This window comes from Barbatula barbatula (genome assembly GCF_947034865.1).
Source record: "Barbatula barbatula genome assembly, chromosome: 20".
Lineage (NCBI taxonomy): Eukaryota > Metazoa > Chordata > Actinopteri > Cypriniformes > Nemacheilidae > Barbatula > Barbatula barbatula.
The window spans coordinates 13,472,642-13,485,604 of NC_136783.1; the positions used below are offsets into that span (position 1 = coordinate 13,472,642).

General features: G+C 36.5%; 1 protein-coding gene across 1 annotated transcript; it reads left to right on the top strand.

The window, feature by feature from the left end:
• Positions 1–4,008: 4,008 nt before the first annotated feature.
• On the top strand, positions 4,009–11,607 carry csf1a (colony stimulating factor 1a (macrophage)). Its single transcript, XM_079482478.1, has 7 exons — positions 4,009–4,234; positions 5,998–6,111; positions 6,276–6,338; positions 9,382–9,552; positions 9,639–9,828; positions 9,922–10,737; positions 10,825–11,607. The coding sequence occupies exons 1-7, from the start codon at positions 4,202–4,204 to the stop codon at positions 11,103–11,105; spliced, it is 1,668 nt and encodes a 555-aa protein (XP_079338604.1). The 5' UTR covers positions 4,009–4,201; the 3' UTR covers positions 11,106–11,607.
• The last annotated feature ends 1,356 nt before the right edge of the window (positions 11,608–12,963 follow it).

Here is a 12,963-nt window from a genome sequence, read left to right on the forward strand (position 1 = left end):
TTCATAAGATTTACTTAGCTGTTGATCCACAATGTGTGCTCTAAATCTAGGTTTAGATTTTACAGACTGCATAACATTTTTAGCATCACTCTACCTATGAAGAGCTATGTAGAAAACAACATAATATATAATAATGAGTTCTTTGAATTCACTTATAAAATGGTCAGTTCTGGTCCTTGATTCTGGGTTATTGGTATAAAATGTCCCCATTTACGTATATACCCCCTCCGCTTCCCGTCGTGCCACAACGCCCTTAGCTGTTATAAAATGCACTGTAACCCACTGTTTCTTGGGGCTTATTGCTTTATTAGGTCAAAGGCAAGGCAAGGCAAGTTTATTTGTATAGCACATTTCATACACAATGGCAATTCAAAGTGCTTTACATAGAAGAAATTAAAAATATCCATTTGATAAAACAGTGAAGAAATAAGAAAAATTTAAATTAACCAGTTAAGAATACAAATAAAATAAACTATAGTTTAGAATAGAAAATAAATAAAATAAAGCACAGCACAAACAGTCGGACGGTCAGAGGCACAGTGCACATTAATTAAATGCAAAGTTAAACAGATGAGTTTTGAGTCTGGATTTTAATGTGACTACTGTGGGAGCACATCTGATCTCTTCTGGAAGCTGGTTCCAGCTGCGGCTCGCAAAATAGCTAAATGCAGACTCTCCTTGCTTGGAGAGAACCCTTGGTATTTCTAGCTGATGCGATCCTAATGACCTGAGTGTTCTTTTGGGTCTGTATTCAATGAACATGTCTGCAATGTATTGAGGTCCTAGGCCATTGAACGATTTATATACCAGTAATAAAACTTTTAAATCTATCCTATATGTAACTGGTAGCCAGTGTAAGGACCTGAGGACTGGTGTGATATGATCATATTTTCTGGTTCTGCTCAGAATGGAGCATGTACAGGTTGAATAGGAGAGGCGCGAGAATTGAGCCTTGAGGGACTCCGCATGTCATGGATGTCCACTCAGACTCATGGTCACCTATACTCACATAATAACCTCTTGCTTCTAGGTATGACCTGAACCATTTTAGGACTATCCCAGAAAGACCCACCCAGTTTTCCAGCCTGTCTATAACTATGTTGTGATCGTATGTTGTGTCAAATGCAGTACTGAGGTCAAGTAGGACCAGCACGGATAATTTACCTGAATCAGTACTTAAGCGAATGTCGTTTACTATCTTAATGAGTGCTGTCTCTGTGCTGTGATGCGGGCGGAACCCATAATTGTCAAAGTATCCGTTTGAGCTTAAGAATTTGTCCAGCTGGTTGAAGACAACTTTTTTAATGATCTTACCTATGAAGGGAAGATATGAGATCGGTCTATAGTTGTTTAATATGGTTTCATCCAGATTGTTCTTTTTCAGGAGGGGTTTGACAACAGTAGTTTCAGGGAGTTTGGGAAACTTCCAGAGAGAAGTGAGGCATTTACCACATCTAGGAGATCTGCTTCTAAACAGTTTAACACACTTTTGAAAAAAGATGTGGGAAGTGCGTCAAGAGCGCAGGTTGATGTTTTAAGGTGTTGAACGGTTTCTTCCAAAGTTTTTGCCATCAATTTCTTCAAAATCAGACATTGTAACTACTTTCTCAGGTTGTGGTATGATCTGTCTGACCCCAGCGCTACTCAAGGATGTGCTGATCACCTTTCTAATGTTATTGATTTTATCAGAGAAGTAAAATCACTGCACTTGCTGTCTGAGAGCATTTCACTGAGAATCTGGCTTGGGGGGTTTGTCAGTCTGTCTACAGTAGCGAAAAGAGTCTGGGTGTTGTTTAAGTTGCTGTTTATAATATTTGAGAAGAAAGTCTGTCTAGCTTTGCCTAGTTCCATATTGAAAGTATGGATGGTGTCTTTGTAGATGTCATAATGGACTACAAGTTTTGTCTTCCGCCACAAGCGCTCTGCTTTTCTGCATTGTCTTTTCATATTTTGCACTGCTGTTGAGTTTCTCCAAGGTGCTTTTTGTCTACCACTCTTCCTGACTTTCACAGGAGCAATATAATCAATTACACTTTTAACCTTTGAGTTAAAAGAATCAAGGAGAGAATCAACAGAGTCAGCAGATATGCTTGGTGTTAAAGATATGGCCTTCATAAATAGTACACTAGTGTTCTCATTTAAGCATCTCTTCTTGACAGACACAGATCTAACTTCAATGGCAGGGGAGATCATTATATAAAAAAATACAGAAATGATCAGATAGTGCTACATCCTTAATAACAATAGATGGAATGTTTAGACCCTTACTGATAAGTAAATCTAGAGTGTGTCCACGATTGTGTGTGGGTCCGTGTACATGCTGAGTCAGGTCAAAAGTTTTTAAAACCGTTTTGATTTCTTTTGCCATATTGTTTTCTGCATTATCTATGTGAATGTTAAAATCTCCGGCAATAGAAAAACAGTCAAACTCTGAGGAAATTGTTGATAACAGTTCTGTAAAGTCCTCAGCAAAGGATGAAGAGTATTTTGGAGGCCTGTAAATAGTGATAAGTAGAACGCGAGGAGCACCTTTTAGCACAATACCCAGATATTCAAAAGACATGTAATTTCCAAATGATATTTGCTTACATTGACAGACATCTTTAAAAAGAGCAGCTACTCCTCCACCTCTCCTAACTGATCTGCAGACACTCATAAAAGTAAAGTTAGGAGGGGATGCTTCATTGAGGACTGTTGCACTGCAGCTGTCTTCTAGCCAGGTTTTATTTAGAAACATAAAATCCAGGTTGTATGTGGTTATTAAGTCGTTGACTAGAAGTTTTTTTTTTAAAAGAGCGGATGTTGAAAAGTGCTAACTTAACAGTCTTGCTTTTTGCCCCCATAGCAATCTTGGTTTGACTTGATTGCACAGCAATAGAAAAAGATATAGGCACACTGGATTCCCGCTTGTTCTGTAAACATTTACAGAAGCGGGGACCCGACACATATCACTTAAAGGCAGACAGTGCAGGTATTTAAAAGGAAACATAAAAAATACATTCAGCTTTTTTGTGGACATCGTCTCATTGCATTCATTCATTCAAGAGTCCCTTAGACCATTAGTGTTTTCTAAACTAGTTGTCATTGATCATCTATTTAATATAGCCTACTTTCATTTGCGTGAATCAGCTCGTTTCAAGAGAATAATGACACTAACTTCTAACAATAGTCGTCCTGTTTTACTGTCTTATTTCGATATTACTGACTTTAAGACTTTTTGGTTGGTAGTTCAACGTCTAAAAATCGCCTAAATGTTCTACATTTTGTTATAAAATTTTAATAACTGGAACAAATATGACAATGAACAGTCAGAACGGCTGTAACTTTAGGAATGTTGTAATACTTCTTGAAAAATGTAGGTGTCGACTGTTCAAGGGTAAGTTCACTAAGATTAAACATCTGTCAACATTTACTTACCCTCATACAGTATGTCTCTCCAAACCCTTGTTTTTTTTTCTTCACTGAAATACAATGTAAAATAAGAGAATGTGTTTTATTGCCTTTCCACAAACAATCAAAAGTGCCATGGGGCGAAGATCTGTGAGTCCCAAAACAAACGTATACAAAAAATATTTAATTAGTGTAACACAAAAGTGGTCAATAGAAGTACTTTGCATTCCAAGATGTGTCACAATACTAGGATAAATTATTAAAAGTATACACACACAAAACACAGTTAAAGTATGCACAAATGTATGCAGAGACATTTTGTAATTTTCTACTTGTGTGGACTTTTTGGTTTATTATGTTATTTTGTGGAGAACATGAGTGTGGTTGTGTCTGGAACAGCATGAGGGTGAATAAATAATGAGAGAATTGGGTCCTATACATCTCTCAAGAAACTGTTTGGGTGTATTCTAAGAATCAATGTTACTACAATTCACAAATGTAACGTTTCTCTATTCTATCAGTGGGTTTAAGGGGGGAGAAAAGGGGGAAGGTTGCTTAATTTTAACCAAGGAGGGGGCAGAGAAGGAGGTCTTTAATGCAGCTTATTGGTTTACTATAGACTCCCGGCACTTTGAAACATTCATCAACTCATGGTTTCACTCTTCAGTTCCCCTGCAAGTTACATTCAACACGTCTTAAACTTTTTCAGAGGGGCTTACAGTATCTTTATCAGGATCAAAACGCAAAACAAAAGGTTTCTAATGAGTCTTCATGAGGACTTCATTCGTTTCTACGTGCTCAGGTCAGCCAGATGAACGCACACATTACAGCCCACAAAGCCAAGGTAAGAGAGTTACTCTCATCTGCATTTATTGATTAAACTAAAAACTTATGTAATGCCATGTTTTACATCGGCTTGATATACGGTAAGTGGTGGATATCATGTTTATGCAACTGCAAGTTGATTGCTTGTTGAAAGGGATTTGTACTTTAATAACTGTTAATCTTAGTATTTGCACAAATTCACAGAATAATATTTTTTAAGGACATTTGTGTGACTTTGGTCAAGAATTGAACGGACATCAGAAAGAAGCGTTTACCTGTGAATCCCTCCGCTTCTAGATAATATCTTAGGAGAACGTTGATTGAATCTCTTGTGTAACCTCGGAATGTTTTTCTTACATCGAATACTCCGGTTGAAGTTTTTCCATAGACTTTTATTTCTTGATTTATGGCCATCAAGTCATTTGATGTGAGAAAGCCAAACCATTAAACAACTGGGGGCACATTACTTGAGCCATGGTATGTATAAGAAATCTGTGGTCTGGGGAATTCATTGCTTCAGTTGGCTGTACTTTTAGGCAAATGTTGAGGTTCGTTTTTCGAGTTAGTGTAGATTATTGGTCATTAGGTTTACTATGGGACAATATGCCTAGATTTTAATTTCTTTTCATTGGCTGTTTTTGTACAGAACGGCCACTTTATGAACAGATACAGACATGCAATTCATGACATTCATCTTTTTAGATCTGTTATCACCGCATGTGTTATTGTATAAATACCTCAGCTCTCCTCATAGCATAGCAGGGAACTCTGTCTAAGGAATTTAAATACAACTTTCATTACGGTTAAGTTATTACTGAAGGAAAAACTTGTTTTTAAATGTTTAACTGCTGGCTAAACTTTCATCATTATTATGAGACAAGATGCTCTGCGTATTCTGTGGACTAATAATGTTATTTTTGCTTTCAACCCCCTCATGGGTCTATACTAATAGTTAAAATATATTTGATAATGAAATTATTTGATATAAAATTGTATGACTTTTGAGTTGCCTTTTGTGAATCTCAAAGCAGCTCACAGGTAAATCCACAAGAAAATTAATTTGTCATCATCTGAAAAGCATAAAATTTGTGTTTTTTTAATCATTTTTGAACAATTGCTATTAACAAATATCCTGTGCAACTGATCACCTGTTTATATAGTATGTTTGTGCTCTAGAGAACTGTCCGTTTTGATATTTTAATCTAAAAGGTTGTGTTTCTTTTAACAATGTAAAAATGAATTCCTTTGTATCCCAGCATCAAAAATTATGTTTATATTTCAGAAGGATTCAGAAAGGGACAAAGCCAACCCTTGGGATATAAATTAACCTATGCTGGCTGGGTTGTTTTGATTAATTGTAACAAAAAATAAAGCTTACTTACACAATAAAACATGATAACTTAATAAAAAACATGATTTTTGAAGTTACCGATTTTCGCAAATAATCTATTCAGCCCCGCAATTAATATGAGTTCATAAGAGGTGTGTGTATGATAATGACAAAGCAAGGAACAAAATAATCATGTCACTACAGGACATGCCAGCTTATCAACAGCACTTCATTTACGTAGTTTACAAGCAGAGGACATGAGGGCTTATAATGTGTGTGAGCTCTATCCCAGGATGTGACTGAAGTTATGGCAGCGGTTAAGCAGCTGGGAACCTCTTTTTTCTTAGAGGCATCAGACTTGGCAGTATGCTACCAATTCCTTAGCACTACTCTGGTGTTTTGAAATAAAAGAAAATAATTTTGATTAAAAAAAATGTGTTGTCTTAATACAGGTAAGGCATCAGTGGTTCTTCCTTATCCTGTGCTTTAATTTGGTCTATGCTGGTGTGCCAGGTCCATGTAAGCACTCTGTCACCCAGGGCCATCTTCTGAATTTGAGACGCCTGGTAAGACCATATATTTTTTACATTTTTGATCAGCTGTGAGATAAATATTCCGGAACATTTTGAATCATTACCAGCTGCTTAAGGGTGAAAAGCCACTGTACAATCATCTCAGTCAAATTTCTTCTTTCTTAACTGATTTTTCCCTCTACTTTTTTCCTTTATAGATTAAAAACCAGCTCCAAAATGGTTGTTTAATTACATACAGTTTCACTGAACGTCAAAACCTGGTAAGTATGTTTCCAATTCTTGATATGGATGACTGAGTTTCATATAATGGACGGATTATGGATTACTGAGGTTTACATAAAAGCAGATATGTATTACTCAGTTTCCTGTTTTCAAAAGATATTTCTATGAACTGGATATCCATTGACATTCTGGTATCATCGATCTTCAAACTATGCAGCAAGGTCGGCGATGTTGATCTGAAACAGATGTTTCATGAGATCATGTTTAAAGCTGAAAAACTGCTAAAACCAATGGATTTAAAACAATATTTATGTTTTTCACTGTGAGCTTCTGCGAGAAAGCAAGACATTCTAGTGTAATAAATTGTCTCTGACTTGTAATTTAGTTTTATAAAGTAAACAAGAAGTTGTTTAGACTTGTCAGCACTTTGTTATAAAGCGGCTAGTAGACTTCAACCATATCAAATCATTTTCGCCCGGCTTGAAATCTCACATTTCAACTCTCAGGAGGTTTGAAGAATTACGCAACACCATGACCTGTTCGTGTTCAGTAGCTTAGCATGGATATTAAAACCAAATGTGTAGTTTAAAGGATTGATATGGAGTGTTTACACTTCACAGTGGGCTTCAATTTATTGACATTAGTTAATGCATGGAAATAACATGACTCATAAATGAAAGATTTTCTCGAAAAAGGAACTAAAATGTTTTTTAGTAAGTTCATAATACCTTCACATAAACTATTGATAACCAATTATTATAAAAGTTTTGCATTTGGAACTTTCAAAAAATGAAATTCCCTCTAAATAACACACACATTACATATTCCTGTGAATAATAATCTGTGTATTTGTGTATATTGCCAGTGCCTTCACATGATATGTGATTATGTTCACATTTTTTACCACATGACATTAAATGTAATTAAATTACTGATTAAACTATTAGAGCGGCTAGTTGAGCTCAAAGAGAGCTTGTTTTTGACCTTTCAAAATTCTCAGCATGTAGGCTATTGTGTGAAGAAGAAACATTTACTGAAGGAGACCAATGGCAATAACACAAATACTGTAGTGAAAAGCTCTTGTTTAAACAAACTGTTGAACCCACTAGTCATGCAAGAGTTTAGAAGATCACAACCTGAAATGCACTTTTGAGATTCCTGCAATATCGATGGCTGGAGATCCTTGATATTTAAACAGTGACATTTGAATACTTCCTAAATTATCAAAAGAAGGAATGCTGGCATCCTAGTTGGGAGTTATTCCAAACAGGGCCACACAATTTTTGTGCCCGGAACTTCCCCAGCAACAGATTTACTTGAATTCTATTTGGAAAAAAAAGCTTCAATTAAAATACTAATAAATCTTGTGAAGATGACGACGGGGAAGTCAAGGGTACCCACATACAGAATACATGTATTAAAGGTCTATACTGAGACTGAATGAAGAGCCAGGCAAAGTACTGTTCAGTTAATTACCAACAAACCAAGTATGATTTATGATTATAGTAAATTCACATATTAAAAATTCAATTTATAAAAATATCAGTTTGTTGGAGTTGGGATGTGTGTGATTATGGAGGATCTATAGACATAAATGCAATTTAATCAATATCAGGATTGCATATTGTGGATTTTTTAAAGTAAAGGCCTCCAAAATGGCCTACATGTGTAATAATTTATACATGTATAATACTTCTCGACTCCCACTTTTGGAGTCCATTAACTGTCATTCAAAATGTGGGAACCAATCTCCAGTCACTAGCATATACACATGCATATGTGCAACGAGCACCATCACAGAGAGTTTTTTGTGCTGTCAGACCATATGGTTCTGAACCGATGTAGGTCTCCAAGCGCACGAAGCGCAAGGACATGGCGGCCCAGGTCGAACTTTAGCTGTAGACTTATGGTAATATTTTCCTTTATTATTTTTATAGCATCAATTTTGTAGAGTTACAGTTACACAAATTAATGAGTTTTGTACTTAAAGACACTGCGTTTCATTGTTTTGAATTGAGGCTCCGTAAATGTGCGCTAAACAAAAAGCCCAAAACAAATAAAAAGCACAAATAAATAAAAAGCCCACAACATTTATTTATTTATTTTCGTTTAAGAGTTTGTATATTCACCCTAGGCTAAGTTCAACACATTTGTTTGAAAGGCGTTAAGCATACCTTGTGTTCTTTTCTTAATGTGTCTCATAGCCTTTCTGTGTTGGGCATTTATCAAAAGAATTAAAAAATATCAACATGCCAAATGCTCATGCTCTGATTAACGCAGTGTTTTGGATCGGATGTAAACATGTACAATCACAGAGAGTGGAGGGACAATTGAACCGATTTTAGTCAATGACAACATAAAAAATTACAGAGTCCATTCCGACGTTAGGGACATTAAGAGTCGAGGAATCGACTCTTTTGGAGTCGACTCCCCATCCCTAGAGCGTGGAGAATGCTGGGAGGTGTACTGCCCTACAAAGGCAAAGTGCCCAAAATACAAATTTGGTCAAAATTAAAGATAAGGTTTGAAATGTGCTTTGTAACATCTTTTCTGTCTTTCGATCAGTGTCCTGGTTCAATTTTGTACCGTTTCAGAGAAGCAAGAGTGTCAAAATTACAGTAACTGGCTGCAATGACTGGCTGGTGTGAAAACTTTAAAGGCATTTTTCTCAGTTTCTGTGTTTGTGTAGTTAAGGCAATTTGCCTTTGTAGGGCAGTGTAGTCCGGTGGGGAAACTCGGGAGAAACAGGCATGGGGACAAACTGTGACAATAAAGACCGTACATAATGATGCGTTATGTTATTACCTCGAATGAGCTATTTCCATCTACATACACCATGGGTCCCCTTACATGGAATTCACCATGGACAAACTGCTCTAGAGTGCATTTCTTAAATAAGTTTTCTCCTTCGACAAAGAAGCGAATATGTGATGACATCTTAATCCTGTGTCGGCCACCGCAGCGCTACAAAAGGGAGGGTTGGAGTGATTTGCAACCTAACCGCAAGATGCTGCTGAATTTCATACACTGGACCTTTATTATGTGTAAATAGTAATCATTACATTTTTTTCTCTGTTTCAGAGTGTTGTTTGTTACATTAAAGCAGCCTTCCCTCACATACTGGATCTACTCAACACACAGTTCAGATATGACAAAGACTCTGACAATTATCGTTACACAAATTCACTGAAGAACGTCATCTACAACATATACTCACAGAGATGCATCCCTTCAATCAATGAAGAGATCGAGGTAACAAAGTCAATCTTTGCATTTTACTACAACTGTGTCAGCAACGAGCATGACTATACAAGCTAACCTACTAATACCTTTCACAGAACAGCCCTGCAAAGTTTGTAACAAATCACATGACCTTGGCAAGGGCAGCTTTGGTGAAAGCTGAGGAGGTCATTCTCATGTACATGGATCTGATGACTAAGAGTGATGATCCTGTAAACTGGAACTGTGAGGAGGAGTACACAGAAGATTACTCAGAATCCACTACTGAACCGCTCGACCAATCCCCAGGTGATATAACTCTTCAATATCACTTTATGTGCGTTTGTGTTTCTTTTTGTCATAATCTACATTATACTGTATGTGTGCGTGTTGTTCCTTAAGGGGTCTCAGAATGTCCGTGCACATGCCCAGCAGCGATCAGTCCACCATCTAAGATACCCGTGTCCACAAGCCAATGGAACCTTTACCTAAAATCTACACCATTACCACAAAGATCGTCCGGGAGAACTAAACAACTAAACAAAACTGAAGTAAAACACCAAGAAGCTAAATCAAATCCAGGTTCTATACCTTCTTCACGGACAGCTGTTACATTAAAACCAAAAATGGGATATTTACACAGCTCGCTCTTGAGTAGCGTTCCCATTGCAATGGATAAAACCTTGATTTCTGTTTCAAAGATGGAGCATATATTGTCATTGGGTGTTTCCCCTTCTTTTACAAAGGAATTACCTGATTTCTCTCCTGGAGGAACTGATTTTAGTCTTCAGTCAACCGTGCCAGGCCCCTATAGAAGAGACACAGGAGATAGCATTCAGAACAATGCGGAGAGAAGCACTGCCATTTTACTTGCCAAGAGGTCTTTAGATTCCAAAAGTCAAAAAGGATCATCTTATTCACATAACTTGTTCCAGACTTGGGTCACCACAACATCTCACCCAAACATTGATTTTAAAACTGCAGCGATAGAAATGGCTCCTGTTGCAAAAGAGAAACTTTTTCACAATCTCCAAATGAGCAAACACATGGTACCAGTCACCAGCAGAGTTTTCAAAACAGCCGTGCATTTATCAAAACATTTGACCACCCCGGTTGAACAACTAAGTCATCCAAACAGTCCTCCTGAAAACTTCCAAACACACACCCAAACATTGGCGAGGGAGCCAGAACATTTTATAAAAACTCCAGAGACAATAGGTAAGTGCAAGAGTGGATATAAAACTCTCTCGTGATTTAATAAAAAGTTTGTTTACCCACATAATTAACAACAGATTATTTCTACAGACAGCAGATCTCAGGAGGACAAGCAGGACGTCCACACTCCAGAAGATCATCCAGATAAAGGAACACAGAGGAACTCCACCATGACAGAAACCAGCAGTACAATCCTCTTTTCTGCCTCCGCACTCGTTATAACATTAGTGTGTTGTGGACTTTTGCTTATAGCTGTACTATATTACAGACAGCAACAAGTAAGTGACCAAATATGGCTCTTTGTACTAAAGCAAAACAGCATCCCAAGTGTTGTCAATCAATCAGCAACTGCTATAATAGAGACATTGTGAAGAAATGTGTTAAACTATTTGAGTGTATGAAGCTGTACTGCATACCTCAATGCTCAAAAGATGTCTAAAATCAGGATTACTAACTTTGTTAATGATGCCATAAGAGGTAATTGGACATATTTTAAGCATCCTTGCACAACTGTTTCATTTATATTCTCATAAAATCTTGGAGAATCTTGAAAACATCAAAGGGTATATAAAAAAAGAGAAAGATAGGAGAGAATTTCTTTCATGAAAAAATGAGTGCTTTGTCATAATATTCAAAAGCAAATTTATAGAGAGAATACAGATTAATAAATTTACTGTTCATTATGAAAGTCATGTTATAAGCTCCGTCTTTACATCATAAGCAAATAATTTATGTAACGACTATAACAATACATTTTGCACAGCATCAAAAAACGATTTGTAAAAGGACCCAACATCTGTGTTTTTAGACTGCTTAGAAAAAGTCAACATTAACAATGTGTTTGCAATTAACACAATAAAATGATCTAATGTTTGTTTGTTTGTTCCTGTCTCAGACGGCTTGCAAGAGTCACATATTGCTTATTCACATGTGACTATAATAAAATAACATCGCCAAGGCAGAAATATGTGCTTTGGTCGTACCTTACAAAACTTACTGGCATCAAGACAGACATTTCAAGGATGTGTCATCTGTTTATGTCAGATGCTGGGATAGAAAATTGAAAAGGAATGACAGGCTGAAGTTATTTGGACCAAATGTTTAACGAAACCATAATACATTTCACTTTTATTGTTTTTATTCTTATAGGATAGGATTGTATTGTTAAAGCAAATTAATTAAAAACATGGAAAAACAATAAAAACTGTAAAAAGTAGCATAAATTTCAACAATTGATGCAGCCTACAGTGTTACTGTGAAATTAATGACCGACGAGTTTGAGCACTAGCATGGCATTGAATCAACAGGGTTAAATGCTTTTAGATGTTATTTTTGTGATTTTATGACTTCAATCTATCAAGGACGGTCTGAATTAGTGTGGCAGGAAGACTGGAGAAGTTTATTGAAAGAGTTTGTTGAAGTGGTATGTTGGTGGTCAAACTTTAATTAAAACATTCCAGAAAGCTTTCTTTCATTTGGTCACGAAGCCGTTGGCTTTAAACTTGAAAAAGGTTATTGCACTTTTGCAAAGTTATAAGCACTATTGATAATGTATGGACCACCACAATGACTTCACACAAATAAGCTGCTTCTAGTGAAGAGAACTGTGTTGTATCGGTCACACCAAGTCAATAAGGATCTCAGCAATGCTGTTTTATCCAATTTTGATAGAGAATGTGATCTCACATGTGTTGCGGAGATTTCTGAGCATGCTGGTGTTCAACCAAACCACCACATTTCACACGCCAAACCTCTTTGACGCGCCATTTTTCATTGATTCCCGGAACCCACCGTATAACTGTTGACTTGTTTAAGAGTCAATCTCTTTTAACCTCCTGTGAAAAAATACTTTTGTATGTAATTAAATGTTTGATTTGATGCCAATATATTTATTAATAAAAAAGGTACATTTTATTAAGAATTAATTAGGAACAATCTTTCATGCGCTGACTGTCATGCCTGGACATCAAAGATATCCATTATTCCATAAATCCATTATTGGTTGAATGTGAGCAAAACAAAAAAGTTCTTTTGTTGCTTTGCCACCAAATAAGGTTCACCCCCGTGAATATTAACTTCAGCATCTGTTATGAACTAAACCTTATTTCAACTTCTAAATCAAACCACATGCAAGCAGTGTGTGTATATAAATCATGTGTGTCGATAAATAGCCTGTGAAAAGCTTTTATTAAAAAAAGGGTGAAGAAGAATACTTGAAGTGAATGAATG

What these genes read in the sequence shown, in the direction of transcription:
- csf1a (XM_079482478.1), top strand. Translation starts at nt 4,202, where the DNA reads ATGAACGCACACATTACAGCCCACAAAGCCAAG. An exon ending in CAATCAATGAAGAGATCGAG is followed by an intron (nt 9,553 to 9,638) that starts GTAACAAAGTCA and finishes TACCTTTCACAG; the next exon opens with AACAGCCCTGCAAAGTTTGT. An exon ending in AAAAACTCCAGAGACAATAG is followed by an intron (nt 10,738 to 10,824) that starts GTAAGTGCAAGA and finishes TTATTTCTACAG; the next exon opens with ACAGCAGATCTCAGGAGGAC.